The sequence below is a fragment of the Odontesthes bonariensis genome, chromosome 24 (assembly GCF_027942865.1).
Source record: "Odontesthes bonariensis isolate fOdoBon6 chromosome 24, fOdoBon6.hap1, whole genome shotgun sequence".
Lineage (NCBI taxonomy): Eukaryota > Metazoa > Chordata > Actinopteri > Atheriniformes > Atherinopsidae > Odontesthes > Odontesthes bonariensis.
The window spans coordinates 5,788,989-5,811,476 of NC_134529.1; the positions used below are offsets into that span (position 1 = coordinate 5,788,989).

Here is a 22,488-nt window from a genome sequence, read left to right on the forward strand (position 1 = left end):
TAAGTTCTTCCTCTGTTCTGTCATGGCTTTAGGATTCAGAAGGTGACTTTTAACACCTCTGACATGTTTCTGTGTGTTGTTAAAGGACAGAATAGGTTTAGTTTTTCAGTGTTTCTTATACGTGGAAACGCCGTCATGGTCCTTGTTTTTGTTTCCTTTTTACTGTAAATGTGGACTATGTCAGGAATCGAGTTAATTTGAGACAGTAATTGGTTTGGAAGCACAAAAAGGACACAAAATTGATACATTTCATGATTGGAAGTTTAAACGGCATAAAAGTCGGGTTCACATGTAACGCTCTGGGCTTTTCTTTATCTCCACAGTTGGACCGTCTGCAGATTTTTGGAGGACATTTGAAATATTTTGCACTCTTTGATACAGAGGCCTTGATAGATTGCAATGTAGTTTCTGCTTCGCAGAGTTTTGGCTCTTTAGCTCAGTGCGTGTTTCCTCATTTTGATAAGAGTTGGCCTTGTAGGCTGTCCTGCATTCTTCCTGTCCGTCAGTCATTTATCTTAGTCTTCCTCCCCGGTGGAAAAGATTAAAGTCTCCAAGGCTCTGTGATCACATTTCAATGCTTTGATTAAGCTTTATTATTCATCCTTTTTGCACAAACACCACAATGGCTTGAGCTTCAACAGCTCGTCAGTATATATTATAAAGAAATGATCTCCTTACAGCTTCACATATATGGAGATCTGTTGAAATGCGGTGTGTTATTCTTGTCTGTCCGTATTGCTTTTGACTCACACTGACTCGTCTCCTCTGTTTCTTCAGAGCTGCAGAGCTGCCTGATCTGTATCGCCTGCCGGGTGCCTCGCGCTCAGCCCGTCTGCACCGAGTCTTTCATCACGAAGCAGGATCCCACAGGTAACACACAGCCACGGGTTGCATGTTAAAGTTACGGGAAAGTAGCAGAACATGCAGGAGTGCAGGGAGAGGCTGATGTGAGGTCTAATTCAATTAATTTAATTTCCTTTGTTCATATTTAACGCTGGGCCTTAAATATTCTCCTGCTCAGATGTTCACTTTGGTTGCACACAGACTAGTGAGTGTCACATTTCATCTTCCCTTAAGCGGTGACTTTGTGTGTAGATTTAGGCCCACTTCTCACCCTCGACCCGAACACTTGCCCTTTACCCTCCGGACAAGGTGTCGCTTTTCTTTTGGAGAGTATTTTTTGCAAGGCCACTAATCCTCCATCTTCAGAAGAAAAGGGGCAACTGGGCTTGGACTGTAGTGACTTTTTAGAGCGTTTCTTCGGCACGTGTCAGATTTTGAGCAGTTTGTGGCATAACTATGTGTTCTAAAGCTGTTTTAATACAATAAAACTGTTGTTAAAGTAAAGCTTTCGAACCACTCTGTGAATTATGCTATGTTTCCATGTATGTGTGTGAAAACTTCTCTGGGAAAGGATCATTTTGGCTGTTTACCAACAGAATATTATGGAATATGTACCTGGAGTCGACACCAATAACACTAACGGAGAAGCAAGTGGGCTGTTCTGCTTCTGTGTAGCCTGATTTACAAAATAACAAGCAGTTTCCTACAATTTCAGCACCAGTTTGGGCTAAATACAAATGTTCATTCTTCACTTGAATGTGTCCAAACTGCAGAGATCAGTTTGGCGTTTAAGCTACGTTGCTTGCGTGCTCGCCGCTTCGTTTATTCAGGTTCTTCCTCCACAAAAGGTTAAATTCTTCAGGTGAAAAGCAGAAGGTGGAGTTCACGCACGTATGGTAGCTTATGTGGTTTCCTGTAGTAATTAATGGACTGCCCGTTGGCTTGCATGCAAGCACACATGGGTAAAGAAAATGTTGTTTCGCTCTGCCCTTATCGATGCGATGCATTTGTGTCCGAGGAGACGGAAAACGAAAGAAAAACAGCGAATATCAGAAGTAAAGAGCATGTCGGAAAGGTTGAATTTCTCACTGGGGGGCTACTGGAACTGTTGAAATCTGTGCACGCTGATCTTTTGTGTGTCTGTGTCTGTGCACGGTGCTCCCATCCAGGGAAGATCATCTCCATAGAAACGAGCGCTCTGCGAGCAACGGGCCGGCCTGGCTGGGAGGACCTGGTGAGGAAGTGCATCTATGCCTTCTTTCAGCCGCAGGGCAAAGAGCCCTCCCACGCCAAGAAGCTGCTGCATGAGGGTGAGGCGCCACAATTGATTGTTCACTTCCAGCCCGAAAAAAAGCACATTCTCTGCCAGCTTTGTTATGGGTGAACAATGCAATCAAAAAAGTTTTAAACTGCGTTGGTTCCAGTCAGAAATAAGGTAAAAGCAGATTTATGGAACAGAAAGTCGAATCAAATTTATTTGTAGCACATTTCATGTACAAAACAGTTCAAAGTGCTTCACATAAAATAAAAACATTGCAGCACGGAGTGGAAGAAGCATTAAAAATACATAAAAGAATATAAAGAGAAACAAATAAAATCATTTAAATTCATTTAAAAACAAGCAACAGTCCAGATAAGTTCAAAGATATCGTGCAGATTTCATGCATAGACACATGAGAACAGAAATGTTTTTAACCTGGATTTAAAAATGTCTCCATTTGGTGAAAGTTTAATCTCCACTGGCAGTTTGTTCCACTTGTTTGCAGCTTAACAGCTAAATGCTGCTTCTCCATGTTTAGTCTGGACTCTGGACTGGACCAGCTGACCTGAGTCCTTGGATCTAAGAGCTCTGCTGGCTTTATATTCTCTGAACAGATCACAGATGTAAACCATCAGCAGGCTTTTAAAATCTATTCTGTGACTGACTGGAAGCCAGAGTAAAGATTTTAAAGCTGCTGTGATGTGTTCAGGTCTCTTAGTCCGGGTTAAAACTCCAGCAGCAGCGTTCTGGATGAGCTGCAGATGTTTAATGCTCTTTTTGGGAAGTCCAGTTAAAGGAGCGTTACAGTGATGGAGTCTGCTGGAGATGAATGCATGGATGAGTAAAGTCCAGCAAAGGGAAACAGAAAGGTGGCTGTGCTGCAGCTCGCTATGAATTAATCAGTAGATTGATCGGTTGGTTTATGAAATGTGAGAAAACCCCATTGAGATGCCTTCCAATTCATTTTTATGTTGACCAACCAACATTTCAAAACCGTTGTGCTAGATTCTGATTCAATGTAAGACGAGACGACAGAATCCAAGCACTCATCGGTTACTGTGAAGCTAATCTGATGGCCTTGATGTAAAAGTGTCATTTAAGCCTTCTGGGGGAGTCGGGGATCCGTCAGCTTGGACACATGTAGGGCATTCAGAGGGCAGAAAGCAAACCAAAGTCTAACCATGATGTTTCTCTCTGTGTGTGATTGTGTTCACCAGTGATGACACATGGCACCGCTATCAGCCCGCTGTACCATTTTACTCTAACTGACGGCACCCCGCTCAGCGCTCAGACCCGCTGCAAGTTCTGCTGCCCCCCCAACCCCGATGTACAGCCCTTCATTATGGGCATTCACACTATTGACAGGTATGTGACTCAGTGTGTGGCCTCAAATGGTAAATAAAGGTACATTGTTGAGAATTGTGTTGATATCAAGTGTTGCAGATGTGTTGCATGTCGCTGTGATAAAGATAATAATAACTCGTGGCTGCATACGTATGGATGCGGGGGGGGGGGGGGGGGGTTACTTGGAATGGGACGGGGGCTGTTAGAGCAATAACGAAGCTGTTTAAGAGCTGTAACACTTTTTTATTTACATTATTAACTATATATAACAACCAGTAGGTGTCGCAATTCAATGTTATCAATGCTGTCTTTTAATGTCTGAGCCTGGCAAAGCATTATTACTTCGGTTTGCCAACGTTTTGGGAACGTTGGCAAGGCGGCAGTGCGAGTTTGCTAAGGCGGCCGCCTTAACTATAATGCGCTGCGGGAAACACTGGACATAAAAGTAATATGCAGACCATAATATTTTAAAAATAGACAAAATACACTGGCAAAAAAGAGAAAGGAAAACAGGAAACAAGGCTTGTTAAATGACACACGACCTTTAAGGGGAAGTTGTTTTTGGGTTTTTTTTGTTTTTTTTGTTTGTTTTTTTTAATCTAAATATCTTCCGAAGGACACCGACTTTCACCAAACTGTTATCGGTGAGTAGATGAACGCATTTTATGCCAGAAATAAGGTCCAGGTTTAAAAAAACACAAACTTCCTCTTTAAGAAACCCAAATCCAAAGCATCAGTCAGTTTTCTAACGGCTGGGTGTAGTTTCATCCTCTTTCAGTTGAATTTTATCTAAATAAATAAAGCGTAAATAACATGCTTTAGATTTAGAGAGAAGGCTCTGTAACCCTTTTAGTTCAGAGCTAATGTTTGCCTGTCAACGTTTTAAATAAAAACAATACTTTAAAAGATCGTTTTGAACACATTTTCTCTGTTATATTTCCTAGAAAGAGTCAGATCAGCCAAGAAGGTTTTTCAAAAGTAAAACAAAGGTGAACTTCATCTGCGTAAATAGATAAATGGGAATTTCAACCCTCTCCTACAGATAATTTGTCCTTGTGTTAGCATGTATATGGAAAAAGGGAGGGGTGGCAGGTGTGATCCCTGAGGTACTCCACAGCGTTGGAAATCATTTTGTGAAGATGTAAATAAAAGCTAACATGGTGCCAGAAATGAAAACTCCTTAAGGATGAGATGTAAAGACCAAAGTGAGTATATTTGTGAACAGGCTAACTTATTTTTGTCTTTTTTCTCACAGGGAACACAACACTGCTAGCTCTCAGGAAAACACTAACCCCAGCCATCCATTGACCCCCGGCAGTATTGCTCAGACTCCCTCCCGATCCCCTTCGCTTCCTCCCGGCAGCAGCTCAAACCAAGGCTCGGGCCTCCCGACCACGGGCCCTCACACCAACAGCGCCAACGCCTCCTCCCTCGGACAAAGCCCGCCCACGCCCACAGGCTACCTGACGCCCAATCGGACGAATTGTCCCCAACAGGTCAACAGCCCCTCTCCTCTGAGCAGCCCACACACAGCCAACCCTACCTCTTTTATGTCGCCCAGGATGACGCGGGCTAGTCCCGGGTTAGGGGGCAGCCCTCGGGTCCCGGGGAACCCCTTCTCTCCCTCCACGCCTGGCCTCCATTCCCCAGCGGGGGCTCTAAGCAGCGGGGGCAGCCTCAACAGGCAGCAGTCCGGTGGTGATTGTAACAGCGGTGGATCGTCGGGGTCCTTCCCGCTGTCCTCTCCTGTGCTCCAGAGACGAGCCAGTACACCCACCGGCTGCTCCACACAGCCACCATCCGCGAAGCCCTCGGAGGGAGGGGAAGAAGGGGGAGAGGACTCTGTTAAAGCACCCCTTCCCTCTGCCTCGCAGCTGGGTAACAGACTCAGTCAGCTCCTGGATAGCAGTGGAGCCGGAGCTGAATCCAACAGCAGCATCCACTGCACCTCAGCACCTCATCACCCCAACCCCCCTCCTGCCCCTCAGTGCCCCGCCTCCCACAGCAGTCTGACAGAGCGACACAAGATCCTGCACCGGCTGCTCCAGGACAGCAGTCCCAACGACGCCACCGCCGTCGAGGACGAATCGAATAAGAACGAAGTTGAGATCAAGAAGGAGCCGCCCGCCAGTCCGGCGCTGACGACGGCGCCCCGCAAGTCCGGCTCCAGAGAGCCGCAGGACCACCAGCTGCTCCGCTTTCTCCTGGACACGGATGAAAAGGTGAGATTGGACTGAAGATTTTGGTGTAATCTGTTGGGCTGTGTTCGAAACTGCATACTACATACCGCATACTTCCATACTGCATACTGATCGATCAGACAGTATGCAGAGCGTTTACCCACAATGCATTTCGCTCCTGCCCGAGCCAAAATCAGCCGGCCTGAAGCTGATTTCCCTTAAGCTCTAAACTCTGTAAACATTAGCAACATTTGAAACATTTTCAGGAGAGAAAGTAGTCGTTTAGATCCCCAACGTGTTGAAAACCTGACAAAATACCGGCTATTTACAATTTTGTTCCCTCGATTTCGGCGCTACTAAAGCTAGCCGTAGTGAGCAACGCACTTCCGGTTATTTTCACAAAATAAAATACCCGTTGCCTTTTATCATAGGGAAAGCCATTACCATACAATTGGTGCTTTTGTTTTGAAAACAGGAAGTGAACCTACCCTCGTTGTAGCTAGCTTGAAACTGCCGTTTTGACAGGAAATGACGATCGGCGACGTCACGTTACGTTGCATCTTGGGTAGTTTGAGTATGAGTAGTAACCTCATGATGCATACCCAACATTTCGGAGAATCTAGTATGCATCTGGGAACTTAAAAAAAGTTAAAGTTAGTATGAGTAGTATGAGTAGTAGGAGAAGTATGCGGTTTCGAACACAGCCATGGTTTCCTTAGTTGGGAAATTGTTTTTGAATCGGCTCTATATGAATGAATTGGATTATTTTATAAATAATTATGATTACAATTAATTGAATTCCAATTGGCTTGAATTGGACTTTATTATTTAAGTGCCTTGAGATGACATTTGTTGTATTTGGCGCTATATAAATAAAACCTAATTTAAATTGAATTGAATTGAAAAGGTGACTGAGCAAGCATCCAAGAGAAAAATCTCTTTATCGTACAGGCGTGTATCCCTTCTAAATAACATTCAACCTTGTTGTGTTTGCAGGACTTGGGGGACCTGCCACCTCCGTCGGCTCTAACCCTTCAGACGGTCCGAGTGAAGGTGGAGAAGAGGGCCAGCGGGGAGGGGCTGGTCTGCGTCGGATCAGCTGGAGCTGCATCCAAACTCACCGGAGTCTCCAGCAGCTCGGCCTGCGTCAGCCCCAAATCGAGTCCCGTCGGAGAGAACCACCGAGACAGCCGCAAGGACAGCAGAGACTCCACGGTACCGGTGCAGAAGTTTGAGCTCTTTTTAAACATGTGTTTTCACTGTGGGATCAGCTGTTGTAGCACCACTCGCTCTCAGCTGATTCAGGTTTGCAGAGAACCCCAAAAGGTCTCTTTTTCTGAATATACCGACAAATTCAACAAGAATTTGGGGTTTCTTTTGGCATACCTCCAAAAAAAATGAAGACAGGAGAGTCAGATCGGTCTCAATTAATACAGATAACTAGAATCAAGGCTCCGAAAGATGGATTTTTGACAAACAATAGACTAAATACACTGTTTGTGTAACTGTAATGTTTATTCTGTACAAGTGCCAAGTTGATTTAAAACACACGCCGCAGGCTTACAGTTTTCATAACAGTTTTGAAAATGATAAAAACTGTTAGTACAGGCTTGTCCCGACAAGCAGAATACCCACAGGAGTCCTCTTGACCTTAATTTTACCGATAAATCCCTCTTTGAAGTACGAGCGGCGCCCAGAGAAAACATGGACTTTGTCCCAAACACGGTGGAGGGCTCTGCAGGTGCGTTCCCACCATCTTATCTGGGCCTCGTTGGGACTCATAAGGAAATGATCTCAGCTAATTTTAGAAATCTTTGGAGTATTTATTGGCCAATAAACGCACCTTTAACCTGCATACCAGCAGCAACCGGCTTTAAGCTGAGCTGAACTCTGTCCAGTCGCCACACCCCAGTCGTAGCTGTGGTGACTCAGTTTTTACCCCAGCAGAGGGCACATTATCGATCATTTATGCTACTGTTGCATTAAATTTCACAAAAGCAGAATGTCTTAAAGGAAACTTAACAGTTGAGCTGCTGTTGAGCGTTGTAAACGTGGTTAAATGTTTATTTTCTTGGACTTTGTCTGCACTCTGGGCTCATCTACCAGCTGCAGCCTTTGAAGCTCTCTGGCCTTTGACCTCCTCTCTGCCCTTCTTTTTTTAGCTTCCCTACTCTCTACCACACTTGAGTTTTCGCTTTTTTTCACCGTTGCACCCCTCTCTCCGCTTCCTGCCCTCAGATATCTCATGGACCTGTTGATATGGACCCTCTCCACCAGCTGCTGCCTGGCCTGAGAGGCCCGATTGGGGCCAAACCGGGTAGTGAGGATTCATTAAACCCTGGAGGAGGCCCCCAGCTCCACTCTCCGACCACCCAGCCCCCAACTCGGCTCCAGTCGCCTCTGCCCCAGCTCCAGTCCCCTCTGCCCCAGCTCCAGTCCCCTCTGCCCCAGCTCCAGTCCCCCCTGTCCCAGCCCCAGTCCCTTCCACAGTTGCAGTCTCCATCACCACAGCTCCACTCCCCTTCCCCCCAGCTCAAACTGCAGTCGCCCACTCAGCTCCAGCCTGGTGAGGTCAGCACTCCCCGCAATGTAAATGTGAAGAGAGAGCCTCCCGGCACTCCAAACAGAGGTACAATTAGGATTTTTACATTTTTTATTGGCATGAAAATAATGTTTTTCTGTGGATTTTATGCTACATTTCTGCATATTCTGTAAAATAAGCGCCCTCTTCTGGCCATTAGGAGACATTACAGGTGATAGAACCATTTATTCAGTCTTTCTGACTTTCTGCCTCCTTGTATTGGTGCCGCAGGGCTCGGTGATGGCGGCCCGCTCTCCGGCTGCAGCCTCCAGAGTCAGACATCGTTCGATTTCTGCAATCCTGCCACTCCGAACCAACAGCAGGGCCAGGGAGACCCCTTCCAGACCCCCAAAGACACGAGTCCATTTCCAGAGGCCGAAATTATCAACCCGTTCGGTTCAAGCACTGGTACACAAACGGCAGTATATATAGTTTGTGAATTAACACACACCAGAAACATGACAACTGTGGGAAGTTTGAGCCTGTCACACATCCGGGTGTGGTCTGAGCATATTCAGTTTCACACATGAACCCACCAGGCAGAAAGACGGCAGCTCTTTGCTACATCATTGCAGCTAGCTGACGACTTTAGCTGTGGAGTGTATCAAAATAAGCTTAAACTAATATAAAGCAACTTGTTAGATATTGCAAGGCACAAATACTTGACGTTAAATGTCGTCCTTGAGTGATTCACGGTGAGTTCTGCCTAAATAAAACTGTTTTGTTTTTTTTCAGGCCTAAACAAGATGGATGTGGGAGACTCCCAGTTCCAGCCTCTGGCTCTGCCTGACACCTTGTCTTTTGATGGTCTTGGAAGCTTACAGGCTCCCTTAGCATCACCACAAGAGTAAGTATTGTAGGAGCTATTTGTAAAGTTAGTTTTTTTTTTTTTTTTTTGGTTCTAGTTGTAAATTTAATTTGCTAAATTATGAGTAACTTTATTTAATTAATTTCAGTGCTTTATTTAGATTAGATTTTTTGCTAATATTCCTTGTTAGTTATTTGTTTAGAATATTTTTGGTAATTGGGTCACACTGGGCACCTGGACTACCAGCATGCACCTGGGTGGGCCAATGTTTTTTTTTTTTACTTGATTGTAGTGGCCATTTGTCCATTTAAAAAAAAAACAAATTAAACTTAAACCGAACAAAATCAAAAGACCACTGATTAGACCCTCCAGAAAAACGCGGGCATAAATCCTGGATTTTGCGATTGAATATGCGGGTTTTTTAATGATTTTATGTCGTGAAATTGCGAGAAGTTGCGGAAACTTGCGAATTATGCAAAAAGTTGCTAATTATGCAAGGTTGCAAAATATGCTGCTACTGAATGAAAAAGAGTCATTTTAAAGAGCTCCTATGATAAACAAGCATACTGGAACCAAGTTACTTCACAGAAGGTTTTTTTATTTTAACAACTTGAGCAGTTTCACAATACATACACACGCGCGCGCACACACACACTTCTCGGTCTCATTCTGTTTCATTTATTCTTTATTTAGCCAATTTCAAGCTTGTACGCTACTCACCTCGTTTCTGGTAGCCCTCACAATGGTTTTGGAGGTTGATGCCTCGGTGAACGTCAGCTGTCTGGCTTTCCTTTCCGCAGCTGCAGAAAGCATTTTCAAATGTTTCGCGCTGGTAAAGTGGCACGTCACCGACGATTAGTTTACCCCCCCAGTACCCTCGGGGTACTGGTTTGCCCGGTCTTTGGCAGTAATGTGCGTCGGTAGGTGAGATCGATTAGCTTTTTTCATTTTGTCTCTCGTTAATTTTCTCTTCACGCTACGGTGCTGTTTTCCTTGTGTGTGTCGGTGGCAATGACGTCGCAAGCCGCGAGTCGCCAGTTAATTTGGTTCATTTAGACATTTTTTTGATTGTGAAATCAAGCGAGTCCTGCATATTTCGCATATTTTACGCGGAAAATGTGATTTATTGCGGTGAAAATGCGGCTTTTTTGAAAAATATTGACCCCTGCATAATCAGCGGTATTTTGCAATAAAATCAGCGATCGCAAAATCGCGTTTTTCTGGAGGGCCTAACTGATGCACCATGGGGGATGTGGTTTAACGCAGGGAAAAGGAGAGGGCAGCAGGTTTTCTTTGTTCTTTTGTTTGTTTTATTGTTTTGAAATAAATCATCAGAAAACGCAAGAATTCATTTTGGACATTCATCTTCTTTTGCCTGCGTTAAACCACATCTCCCATGGTGCATCAGTGGGCTTTTGATTTTGTTTGGTTTAAGTTTAATTTGTTTTTTATGGACAAATGGCCACTACAATCAAGAAGAATCACTCCGAGCCTCTTGGAGCTGTCGGGGGTTGGGTTTTTGTTTTTTTTTGTTTGTTTGAGACTGTTTTTCTGTCTCGGAGCAGGCAGTGTGTGCCCTGTACGCTGGATGAAGTGCTCGGACCTCTGACCACACCTGAGGGCCGAAGTGATGAGAAGGCGCTGTTGGAGCAGCTCGTCTCCTTCCTCAGCGGGACGGATGAGAGTGCGCTGGCAGAGCTGGACAAAGCCCTGGGTATAGACAAACTCGTGCAGGTAAATGTGCAAGAGAGGAGAGGACCGGTCTTAGTAAAGAAGAAGCAAATGTGCAGCTATCTGAAAGAGTAACTTGGGCTGTAGCGATGCACTAATCTCACAATACGGCCGAACACCGCCAGACAAACAGAAACAAACGAACATGTCACAAACGTGAGAGCTGTGCACTTTCTATAACATTTTTATTAACTAATTTATCACCGTTCTGTATAATGTGACCCCCTGGCATTGTGTTGTATTTAGGGCTGGGCAACGATTAAGATTTTTAATCTAATTAATCACATGATTTCCCTGATTAATCACGATTAATCGCATTTGTACGTAAAAAAATCCCAAAATGAATCCAAAAGTAGTGTAAAGCTTTTAGCATTTAGCTTTATTTTAAATGTGCTGCCATATGAATGAAAGTGCCATAACATTTGTTGTGCAAACACACTTTTAACATCAGCATCTTTCTGTAGTTTTTATGTAGAAGCCTCGCTCCACTGTCTGTTTCCTTGAATGACTTGCTGCTATCAGTTGTGTGTTTTGCCTTTAAGTGATATTTTAGACTGGAACTACTACGCTGAGAAGACAATTCAACTTGGCAGTGTTTACAGATGACTTTGGTTCTGTCGACTCCGCCGTCTGGAAGAACTTTAAAATGAAAATGGCCGAGTAAAAGTTCCGTACCCTTCTCCATGTTTGGTGGATCCGCCGATTACTTTCTTTTCCTGTTCCACAGCTGGTTCCCCCTCTCTCGGCCCGCTGCTTCCTGTGTCTCTGAACTTTCCTATCCAATAAAGGCCCAATAGCCCTCAATTTTTTATTTTTTTCTTTATTTAAAAAAAATAAAATAATAATCATTTTTTTTAAAAACCTGCGTAATGCGCAATAAAATATTTATCGGCGTTAAATAATTAATGCGTTAACGTGATAATAACGAGTTAACTTGCCCAGCGCTAATTTTTATGAACTAATTTATAGGGGTGGGACGATAAGCTTTGGTCACGATTCTTGATAATTGCGATTCGATATAACCAGTAATTAAAAAACAAACAAGTTGAATCGTACACTTCTAGAATGAATGTCGTTCCCATAAACAACGCACATCAGTCTGTGTCAGTCAGTCCAGCAGCTGACATTTATTTCAACTGACACAAAAAAAGAGCCATTTTTTTTTCTTTAAAGTTTACAGTTACAAAATGAATTGAAATGTCCACACAGCACAAATGTGGGCTAGTTTTAACACAACTTAATGTAATGAATTGATGAAGTTTTTCTGGACACGGATATGACGTAATATAATCGATTCAGGGGAGAAAAATCGATTTTTAAAATCTTCCCATTAAAAAAAAATCGCGATATGTACATGAATCGATTATCGACTATTTTATCACCGTTCTGTATAATGTGACCCCCTGGCATTGTTTTGTATTATATTAATGTTCTGTGTTTTCACTAATTGTAATGTCTGACTTTTCAATAAAGTTAGCTTAAATAAATAAATTTTAAATTATACTTTATCGGGAAACAAAATATCGATAAATATGGATAGAATTGCTCAGCCCCACCCCCAACTCCACCCTCTGTTTAAGTCTAAAGCTGATGGATAAATAGCTCCATCAGAGTTTCTAAAATAGAGTTTTAATAAAGTAAAAATAAAGTTTTTAAATAGTTTCTTAACCACATTAAGAAACTCAATTAGCAGACACTTTGATTCACAGACTTGTGCTAAATAAGGTGAGTCAGCCTCTGATTAGATTCATGTTTTATTAAGTAAAAGAAAGCGTAGATGGGACGTTGAGCTATTTTCATGCATTGAAATGCTGATGAAGCGCTCTTTGTGTTTATTAATATTAAGGAACAGTCATTAAAGCAGTGATTTTTGCTGCGTAGACAGCCTGTGGAAGGTGTTTTTAGCTTCCTCAGAGTGCTCATTGTTGGTTAGAAAAGCTGTTTCTGATCCTTTTTAAACAGAATCATCGGGAAATATTTGATTTGTATGGTCTGTGACACAAATCTTTTTTGGTCTTCTTTTCCCAGAGTGGCTGCTTCGACCCTTTGCCTCAAAACTTTCCACCCCAGCAACCCACTGCCACCCCAGTTTCCATGGACCCCAAACTCCCCACCTACCCTTCCCAGTTTACACCAGCTCAGCAAGCTCAGTTTACTCCAGAGCTGGCCACGGTGGGGCCGCAGGGTCTGGGGTTCAGAGCCCCTCTGGGGGCTTTCCCAGGCGGGAACACAAACATGGGGTTGAGACCAGGGATGACCAGACCCCAGGGGATGGCCCCCCAGCTCAGGCTGCCACCCAACCAGCTGCGCCTGCAACTGCAGCAGAGACTGCAGGGCCCACAGCAGGTGAACAGAGATGTTTGTTTCAGTTCCTGCGCTCCGTCATCTGTCTGCAACATCAGGATTCTGTTAAAAACAAGTGAAAGACTGTATTTCAGAGAGTTAAATCCTCTAAATTAGCCTTTTCTGATATTTCTGGACTCTTCTTTCTCCACTTCCGAGTAGTATTTCAGGATGTTATCCACTTCTTTCTTTGCTACATTCTTCCACACGGGTCTGATGGATCTCTCTTTTTTTTCTTTTGCCTCAGCTTCAGAACAGGTTGGCAGCCATGACTCCGTTTCCTGGAGGAGCCCAGCATGTGAACATGGGGATTCGTCAGGGGGTCCAACAACCCCAGATGCCCTCACAAGTGAGTCCCAGTGACGAACAACACTCATTTGTTTCCAGGGATTTAACTACTTAAGCTGAAATATCTCTAAAAGCACCTTATTGTTGACTTAAAGTTTGTGGTTTATTTCCAACCGAGACCCTCCATCAGCAGCCATGAAGGGTCTCACATTACGCCCACCTCAGGTGCTGCTCGAGTTGTTGGTGCAGCGTTTAGGTGTAAAAGTACTGATTCCTTCCAAGCTGCCGGGCTTTCCTGTCGTCTTTTAAAGGGATAGTTCGCCTCTTTTGACATGTAGCTGTATGACATCCCATATTAGCAATGGGAGAGAAAATAGGGCCAAGCGATTGTGAGGTCCGACATTTTCCTGGAGAACGATTTTGTGATGCAAATGTATTACTCTGTTGAACGCATATTGTTTTGAGAAGCAAAACGCTTTATTTTTTAAACCCCAGCCAACTAGCCGGACTACCTTCATCAACACCAAAACGAGGCTGGAACTCGGCTCACAGGACGCAGCAGGGGGTAAGAAGATGTTCAGAAATGATGTTGCTACTATGGGATGTAATACAGCTTCATGTCAGAAGACGCGAACTATCCCTTTAAAGTGGTCTTGAGCAACAGTTCTCCAGGCTTTCTGAAGGTCTTTCAAAGTGTTTCTTTGGCTGCTTTTTCACTCCAGTTGTGTGTACCTGTGTCTGACCTCTGAGCTGCTCTCTCCCTCTCTCCCCTCTCTCTCCCTCTCTCCCCCTCTCTCCCATCTCTCCCCTCTCTCCCCCCCGCAGCCTCCCCTGAACGCTCAGATGCTGGCCCAGCGTCAGAGGGAACTCTACAGCATCCAGCACCGTCAGCGCCAGCTTTTCCAGCAGAAGGTCATGCTGATGAGACAGAACTTGGCGGGCGCGCCCACCGGGGCCGTGGGGCCCGTTGGAACTGCCAGGGTTCCTAAAGGCCCCCCCGCCACGTCCCAGCAACAGTTCAACTTCCCATCAGGGTACAACCCAATGGCGGGAAACACCCCTACCTCACCAAGTCACTTCAGCCCTCTGGACAGCAAGCTGTCGGTCCGAGTTCCCCTGAGCAACCAGGCGCTGATGGGTGGCGTGCAGGGCCAGTTCAACAGCACCGTCACCTCCTCGCTGCAGCAGGGCCTGTTTCAGCAGTTCGGGGGGTCCGGTGAGTTAAGCAGAAGACTCCCTCAGAGTTATTCCCTCAGATCAGGGAGCTCCACTTCATGAACAGTCTGCAACAGTTAGCATTACTGTCCACGCTCGAGTCTCCTTAGCTTGTGTTCTCAGGTGTTTGAAGTGTGGTCGGTGCTTTCTTTGGCTCTTCTTCAGCTGAGGAGTTGCCTCCTCGCTGCAGGAAGTCAGGACAGGCACAAGGTGGCGCTAAAACTACCAAAAAATCCCTTTTTTCAGCATTTCTCCCCCTTTCAGTGTAGCATCCACCAGACTCCTAAAGCTGGAGTTACAGCTCCAAGCACTCCAGAACAGCTTTGTTTGAGAAGAATAACTGGATCTGAACGGCTAAAGCAACATCAGCAAGCAAGGAAATGACTAGCAGCGAGTTAGCAACAGGTCCTGATGAGCAGGAGCAAAAAAAAACTCAGACAAACCTTTTCTCTTCCAAACCTGATTGAAGTTGATGTGTTTCTCTTCTGCAGCTGTGGTTCAGCAGGACCCTTCATTTCCTCCTGAGATGAGCCCCACCAGCCCGTTGTTATCACCTCAGAACTCCACCACCCAGAATCCTCTGCTTCAGCAGGCCCCGCCTCCCGGCTACCAGTCGGCAGACATGAAGAGCTGGCAGCAGACGGGCATGGACAGGTAAGCAGAGCGGGCGCCGCCCCTTCGGCCTCGCAGGTGCCAGCTGACCTGACGCCGGTTCTCTTTGTGCCTCAGCCTGTTCAGCCAGTTGGGGCCGGGGGCCGGGCAGCCGTTCGGCCAGCAGGGGGTTTACAACAACATGAGCATCACCGTGTCCATGGCCGGGGGCTCGGGTGGCGTCGGATCTTTACCTCCCATGGGGCAGACGGTGGGCATGAGCAACAGTAACCTCAGCAGCGTGGGTTCGGTGTGCGGCGAGCAGCAGGTGAGAAAAGAAACCCGTAAATGTGAGAAAAACCCGTAAAGCTGCCTTTTTTCTGTCCAGCACCAACGCTCTGGGCCTCTGCCCCCCCCCCCGCAGGTGCAGCAGGTGCAGCAGGTGCAGGTGTTTGCGGACGTCCAGTGCACGGTGAACCTGGTTGGCGGCGACTCTTACCTGAACCAGGGCTCCATCGAGGCCGCGGCCTCCCAGAAGGGCCCGGGAGCGCCGGGCTCCCAGAACAACCAGGCCCAGCAGAAGAGCCTCCTCCAGCAGCTCCTCACTGAGTGACACCCCCCCCCCCTCCCCTGGCCCCCCCACCCCACCCCAGCTCTCCTGCTCCCTCGACTTCTCACTTCTACGCCTCCTCCTCGGAGCTCGGCGCCCCCTCCACCCGCCTCCGTCTCCCCCTTCGGACGCTTGGACGGCCACAGATGGAGCTCAGAGAGGTGTGGCTGTGGGCGGAGCTACGCAGCCTAACCACTTCTTAGCGGAGGGATTCGGGGGGCTGGTGGTTTTACCGCCCAGTACTTAAAGAACGTCAGAAGGAGCAGCAGCGTGTTCGAACCTGCCTGTCTAATCTGTCTGACAACCTGTCTGTCTGCCTCAGCCTATCAAAGGCAGTGTTGTCTTGCTGCTCATTCCTCGGTGACCTACTTCCTGCTTCCTGACCCAAGAACACAACTGCGACGTCATTGTAGATTTGCCAAGTTGTCGTCACTGTCAAATCAGGGCCGACCTCCTTTTATCTTTGTTTGTTTGTTTGTTTGTTTGTTTGTTGTCAGGCCTGAGCTCAGCGTCTGAGCGTGGGAGTAACCCACGCCGCAGCACCTCTGGCTTTTGTTTCGGTTCGTTTTTTTCGTCCTCCTCTACCTGTCTCTCAGCGATGTGGGAATGTTAAGGTTTCAGACCTCTGCGGCATTGTGGGATGGAAGCTCAGTATCAGCTGGTTCTGTTACTGTTTCTCTCTGTCAGCTACAGTGCCTGGTGGAAGCGGGAGTTTTTCACGAGCTCTGCTTCTTCTTCTTCTTCTACTTCTTCTTCTTCTACTTCTACATATTATTCTATTGCGTCTCCTGTTATTTTTTGGGGGGTTTTGTTTGAATTGTTTTGTTTAAAATCTTCTGCTCTCACCGTCGTCATCATCTTCATGATCTTCAGAACAAGCTTTGACAACAACCGGGACTGATGGATGGACTGATGGATGGACTGATGGATGGGAGACAGATGGGATGCTGCTCAGTTTGGAACTTAGATGTCTTTCTCCCACCTGGGAGGAGGTTGTATTTTTATTTTTGTCAAAGTATAAAGAAATACTGTTATGATTATTTAACTGTCTGTCCGTCACATTTTACCCTCACCTCAGCAGCTGTGAATACGGAGCCCCGGCGGGTTCCTTCTCTCTCTTTTTCCGTGTATCTTCATGCTATCTCTCAGCCTATCAGTGTTGTTTGCCATGTGCACCATGCAGGCGGGTAGTATTGTACAGTAACAGAAGGACAAAGACTTTTTTGGGGGAGGGGGGGTGAGCTCACTCTTTTGTTGTAACCGCTTTCCTCAAAAAAAAAAAAAAAGAAAAAGTGTAATTAATCGGTTCCTCAGATCGGAAAAACTTTGTTTAATGTGATTCGATCCAGTTTTTTTTTGCTTTTAAACCAGCTCTAATAATGTTTGAGATTATTTTTCGGCATATTGTAATCCAGCTACATGTTTCAGTGGAGGGGGAATCTTAATTCTAGCTTCCAAAATGTGAAAGAAATGACATCAATTGGACGTTTTAACGAGCTAGACCTCGCTCCGAGCAGCCACTCAGAAAAGAAAAATGCTTTGTTTTCTCTTGTGGTAACAAGGGGGCTAGTTAGCCATCTTTTCTTGCTTTCTCCTCCTTTTTTTTTTTTTTTTTTTTTTTTACTCTCATGTATGGAACGTTTTCAGACAGTACATGTGTTTGTAACCATTGTGTAAAAAGATTATAGCGGCGGCGGTCGCAGCAAACGCCGCTCTTTTGGGTATCGCTCCTATATATTGACATTTAAGTAGAGCCTTTAGTAATAGAAGTTCCTAACAAAGATGTGATGGATGATTAATTTAAATCAAAACAGGAAGGGTTGAGTCGCAAAGAAAACAGAGATTCCTTCACTTCCTCCTGCACACCTGTTTCCATCGGTGGCGTTCCCACTGAGGACTCCTGTTGTTGGGGATCCAGCCCTCCTTCCTCCGGTTCGCTCCACTGGTTACACACACGTACGGTTTTCTGTTGACTACTGTTGCTCAGTCAGACACTGTCTCTGTCAGCGATAACAAAAAAAAAATCCACTTATTGATGCACAGAAACCCTGCTGAGACGTTGCCTCTAAATATTCTTTACATGACTAAATTATTGCAAAAGTAGACACGTTGTTCTCTGGATTAGGCATGTTGAAGCGTGTGAAATTTAAAGGAAAAAAAATGGCCGCGTACACCCAGAGGTTTCAGTTTTTAAAGGAATGAACTTGTGCTTGTTTTTTTTTGTTTTATCGGCTTCTTCCGCCTGTCTGAACCGGGGCTGATTTCATCAGGGAGCGTCCAGCGATGTGTAACGACCGCCAACATCCTCAGAGATTAGTTTTGCCTCCTGCCACGTCTGTACTTCAGCACAAAGAGCCGACGCTCCCCGACAGAATCGCCCCCGTCCGAGTCCCCGTTTCTCTTTTCTTTCTGCCGACTGGAGACGAGTGGAATCTGTAAATGAGCTTTTTTTGAACTACCTAACTCATCACTCACATTAGGTCAACGAGACTGATGCTGGTTCCGTGGAATAGGGCTTTCCTGTGTTTTCACAGAGATACTTTAACCGTATGCAACATTACCCACCATACAGAGGGATAGTATGCAAGGTCGACATTCCACCCAACAGCTCCCCCAGCAGTACTGCACGATGTGAGATCAGCGGCCCGGGAACAGAATCTCCTTCCTGAACCCAGGAAAAGTGTCCGTGAGCTCGTTAAACCCTCAGAGCTTCCTGACAGGAGCAAAAAGGAGTCATTTTACCTCAGAACACAGCTGTTTCCCATCCACCTTACCCTTTTAAAACACAAAAGTCACACACGTTGGCACAAAATGACCCATTCAGGCCGCCGTAGACTCTAAATTAAGCCTCAAAGATTGAATGTGAGTGAAGATTTCTCACCCGTACCTCACAGAACTTAATCCCAAAGAGAAAGTTCAGATTTCCCAGAGCTCAAAAGTCACTTTTTCACCCAATTTTTAACTCGACTGTGACGTAGAGACGCAGCTTTTCCTGCAGATTTCTGTCGTTTCTGCTCAGTAAGCCGCTTAAAAAGGAAACCAAAGCATTGTCTCACGTCTTTAAAGAGGAGCCGGCGGCCTCTCATCTTTAGAGGCCGGTCGGGTCTGCGTGAAAAGGGTAAAAACGGGGACGTTTTGCTTCAGCCCGCTCCAGAGTCAACGGAGGCTCAATTGGGACAAAACGATCAGATCTGCACTGAAATGGAAAGCTAAAGCAGCTGATTCCTGGCTGTAACATCCCGTGTTTCAGACGCCGTTTGGTCGCTGGGCCGATTTCACTCGTCCAGTATTCCCCCCCTCCTCCTCCTCTCACCTCTCTGCATGGAATAGGCATTCCTATGGAAGTGGTTTCCTCTCCAACCCTGTTCAGTGGAGAAACTCAGCAGCTTTTCCTGCACCCAGAGCATAAAAACACACGCCAAACACATCCAGCGCTCATGTCCGATGTTTTTATGCAACAGGAACGCCGGCCCCTCCTTCATCACCGCGTCTAACAGGTACCAAACCTTCGGTTCTTTTCTAACGTTAACATGATGTACATAAACAGAGAAATGTGAATATGTTTGGTTTTTTTGTGTTCAGAATCAACAAGAAAGTAGTGCTCCGAGTTTGTGGTAAATAACTACTCGCCTCCGTCATTGTTCTTATTTTCTGTTTTTGATTTTTCTACTTTATTTTTTATTTTTCTGATGGTGTGTGTGTGTGTGTGTGTGTGTATCCGACTATCAGTGCGTATGCGTGGAAGTGATTAATACTGTATATCTGGTGTTCACTAAGATGGAGAAGGTGTCCCGTTCCATCCTTCCTTCTTTGACTCTTTCGACCCTGCACAGTACCTGTGGGTGTTTTCAGATGACTATGCCAGAGAATGGTTTTTAAGCGACTGCTGAATGTGATTTTACTGAGAGAGAAGCAGCGTGGACTGGCTTTTTTTTTTTTTTGTACGGGTTAATTTAAAGAAAAGAAGAAAAAAAGGCCATATTATTTAATTTTCTTTTTTGTCAGAAGTTTTAAGCGGATCTGGGAGAGTGGAGCCTTGGTTTTTACGGGGAAGCATCGCCCGCTTGTCCAGCTCTTCTTCTTCTTCTTCTTCTTCTTCTTCTTCTTCTCCGTCTGACTGATGTAGCCTTTTTTTGCATTCGTCAGTAGTAAACGACCAAAGCTTCGACGTGTTTGACAGATATCATATGCAAACCTCATCATCACTGGACAAGACATAATGTAGCGCCTCTTTGTTGGTTTCTGTCCGTCTCACGCGGCGTCGCTCTGCGCGTCAGCTCGTCCTTCCCGCCTCGTATTTATATATATATATATATATATATATATATATATATATTTTATTATTTTTTTTGTCTTAACACTGTCTGTCTTTCGAAGTGGCCTATCAGCAACAAATCCCTGTGATGTCCCAAAGTTTGGTCGGTTTTAGACTTTGCCAATGAGGTCTTTTTGAGCCTGAAGTGCTATCACTTGTTTACAGGAAACAAAGAAAAACAACCGTTAGCTATGCACCTTACTGGAACAAGCATTTCCTCACATGTATGTAGACTCAACACTGGAGCAAGTCATTCATTTAGAGATATTTCTAGTTACTTTCCGACAAAAAGCCCCCGGCAGTGGGAGTAGTCCTCACATTACCTGAATACTTTATACCAAACTTGAGGTGCCTCGTGTATATACTTTCTGCAGTAAAGTTGCTCCTTTGCTGTGTAACAGTAACCTTGTTAACCCAGGGTTTTTTTAAAACCTTTTTTCACCTTTTTAAAAATGAAAAATAGTTTACTGTACAAATGTCTTTTTTACACACGCAGAAGATTTAATCAGACTATCCCAGGAAACTTGCAAATACAATCTAATTTTGCACTTTATATCGGATCCACTCGGAGTTAAAAGGCCATCAGAAACCGTCTCAAAAATCGGATCGACGCTCGGAGATTCGTCCCCCTGAATGTACCAAGAAAATGTTAGGTAGTCGTTTTATTTTCGAAGCCAACGGATTGCTCAGGTTCTTTAAAAGGAGAACTCGGCTGTTGAGGATGCCCATCGTCCAAATGACGGCTAAAAATTGTACACAGCTGTTTGTAAATGTCTTTTCTCTTACACCAACCGATCCTCAGTATCAGTACTATGCTAATCTTCTTCAGGTGACATCTCCGCCCTCTTCTCCGCCTCTCAGAACATTCCTGCTCTGCAGCTGCCCGCCGTTCGCTTCCTGTTTGTCGACCGCGCGGTGGCGTTAAAGAGTCGTGACGGTTGTGCACCGGCCGCGTTTCGGTCGTTTCTCTCGCCGGTGCCGACGCCGGCGTTCGGTTAAGGCCCGTCGATTGTCCGTAAAAAGTCCCGGTTCTCCACTCAGAGGCTCGTCGTTGGTCTGAAATGGACTCTCTCCATACTCTCTGTACCTCCCACTCATTCCCGGTCACCACAGCATCAGTTGTCAAGTATTCTAAGTGCTGCCTTATGGGGACGGAGGCCGGATGTGGGTCACGGGTTTCAAAGCAAGGCGTAGTATTCGCTCACCACTTTGTGTTTTCTTTAGTTTCGGGGGGGGCGGGTGGTGATGCTTTTTCTGCATAATTTAAGAGAAAAAAAAAGACCAAGGCTCCACTTTCTCCCTTGTACAAATTAATATAAATAGATTTATAAATATATATTATACATTTTACTCATTTTTGTCCAGTTTTGTATATTACACTCATGTAAAGTTTGTTTTTAAAGAGGCATCGGAGCAGCTATTACAAGACAATGAGTGACAATGTTTATCTGGGAGAACTTTATGCATGTTTTTTTTTGTTTTTTTTTTCTTTCACTCTGTCTCTTTTAAATACCCCCTCAGCCCTCCTGTTCAGGTGTGTAACGTGAATATAAAGAAATCTACCTTTTCTTTAGAATGTTGTAGACAATCAGTCTCAGGCCGGGTCCAGTCCCTGCGGGGAGTGAGAGCCCTGTGGGCTAACAGACAAACAAAACTCTCTTTATTTTCATCTACTGGAAGTCTAAACTCGGAGGTTTGTTCATTCATATGTTCGTGGCTGCTCAAGTTTACACACAGACACACACACACACACATTTCTCTACTACACTCAAAACACAAACACCTCGTGCATTTGATCCCTCTGCTTTTTTCCAAGGTGAGGATGCCAACCTTGAGGAAATGATGCTTTGACTAACAAATCTATAACATCTATGAATGTGGGAATGCAACACATTGCAATAAAAGCACCATTTGAAATGCAGAACCTGGTCCCTGTATGTTCTTTATCACCCCGTGTTTAAATGTAAATGTACTTTATATATTTATATTTATACAGCCCTTTACAGACAATCCTTACGGTGTACCAAAGTGCTTTACAGCAGGTAGTAAATAAAGAGAAGAATAAGTAAGAACAAATAAAAACAATTAAAGAACAGTGAAAGCAATAAAATACAACAAAATCAAAAAAGATAAAAGTTTCATCATACTACTGGGTATTAAAAGCAATCCTAAATAAGTAGGTTTTTAGCCTAGATTTAAGCATTTAAGCATCAAACCGCCTCTTATTTCGATATTTAGCCAGAAAAACAGGAAGTAGATGCAGCGTTTTACATAGAAAAACAGAATTTAAGTTTGTACAACTGTGAATGAGCTTTAAAGTGTTACATATCTGCTCTGAGCTCCTTTCTCCTCCAGCACAGCCTGAACCCTCTCAGACG

At 45.0% G+C, this 22,488-nt stretch overlaps 1 protein-coding gene across 5 annotated transcripts in view; it reads left to right on the forward strand.

Moving 5' to 3' along the window:
• ncoa1 (nuclear receptor coactivator 1) overlaps positions 1–22,034 on the forward strand; it is a 50,833-nt gene extending 28,799 nt beyond the window's left edge. Inside the window, exons 8-22 of one of the 5 annotated variants that reach the window (XM_075459710.1) lie at positions 778–870; positions 2,013–2,153; positions 3,322–3,469; positions 4,704–5,670; positions 6,625–6,849; positions 7,867–8,257; positions 8,441–8,617; positions 8,945–9,056; positions 10,583–10,751; positions 12,777–13,094; positions 13,339–13,440; positions 14,205–14,595; positions 15,086–15,248; positions 15,324–15,513; positions 15,610–22,034. In XM_075459710.1, coding sequence (XP_075315825.1) covers positions 778–870; positions 2,013–2,153; positions 3,322–3,469; positions 4,704–5,670; positions 6,625–6,849; positions 7,867–8,257; positions 8,441–8,617; positions 8,945–9,056; positions 10,583–10,751; positions 12,777–13,094; positions 13,339–13,440; positions 14,205–14,595; positions 15,086–15,248; positions 15,324–15,513; positions 15,610–15,798 — 3,776 coding nt within the window. In that variant the 3' untranslated portion in view covers positions 15,799–22,034. The remainder of the gene's footprint in view (positions 1–777; positions 871–2,012; positions 2,154–3,321; positions 3,470–4,703; positions 5,671–6,624; positions 6,850–7,866; positions 8,258–8,440; positions 8,618–8,944; positions 9,057–10,582; positions 10,752–12,776; positions 13,095–13,338; positions 13,441–14,204; positions 14,596–15,085; positions 15,249–15,323; positions 15,514–15,609) is intronic. The other 4 variants (XM_075459712.1, XM_075459714.1, XM_075459711.1 and 1 more) reach the window with 4 other exon arrangements.
• Positions 22,035–22,488: the final 454 nt, after the last annotated feature.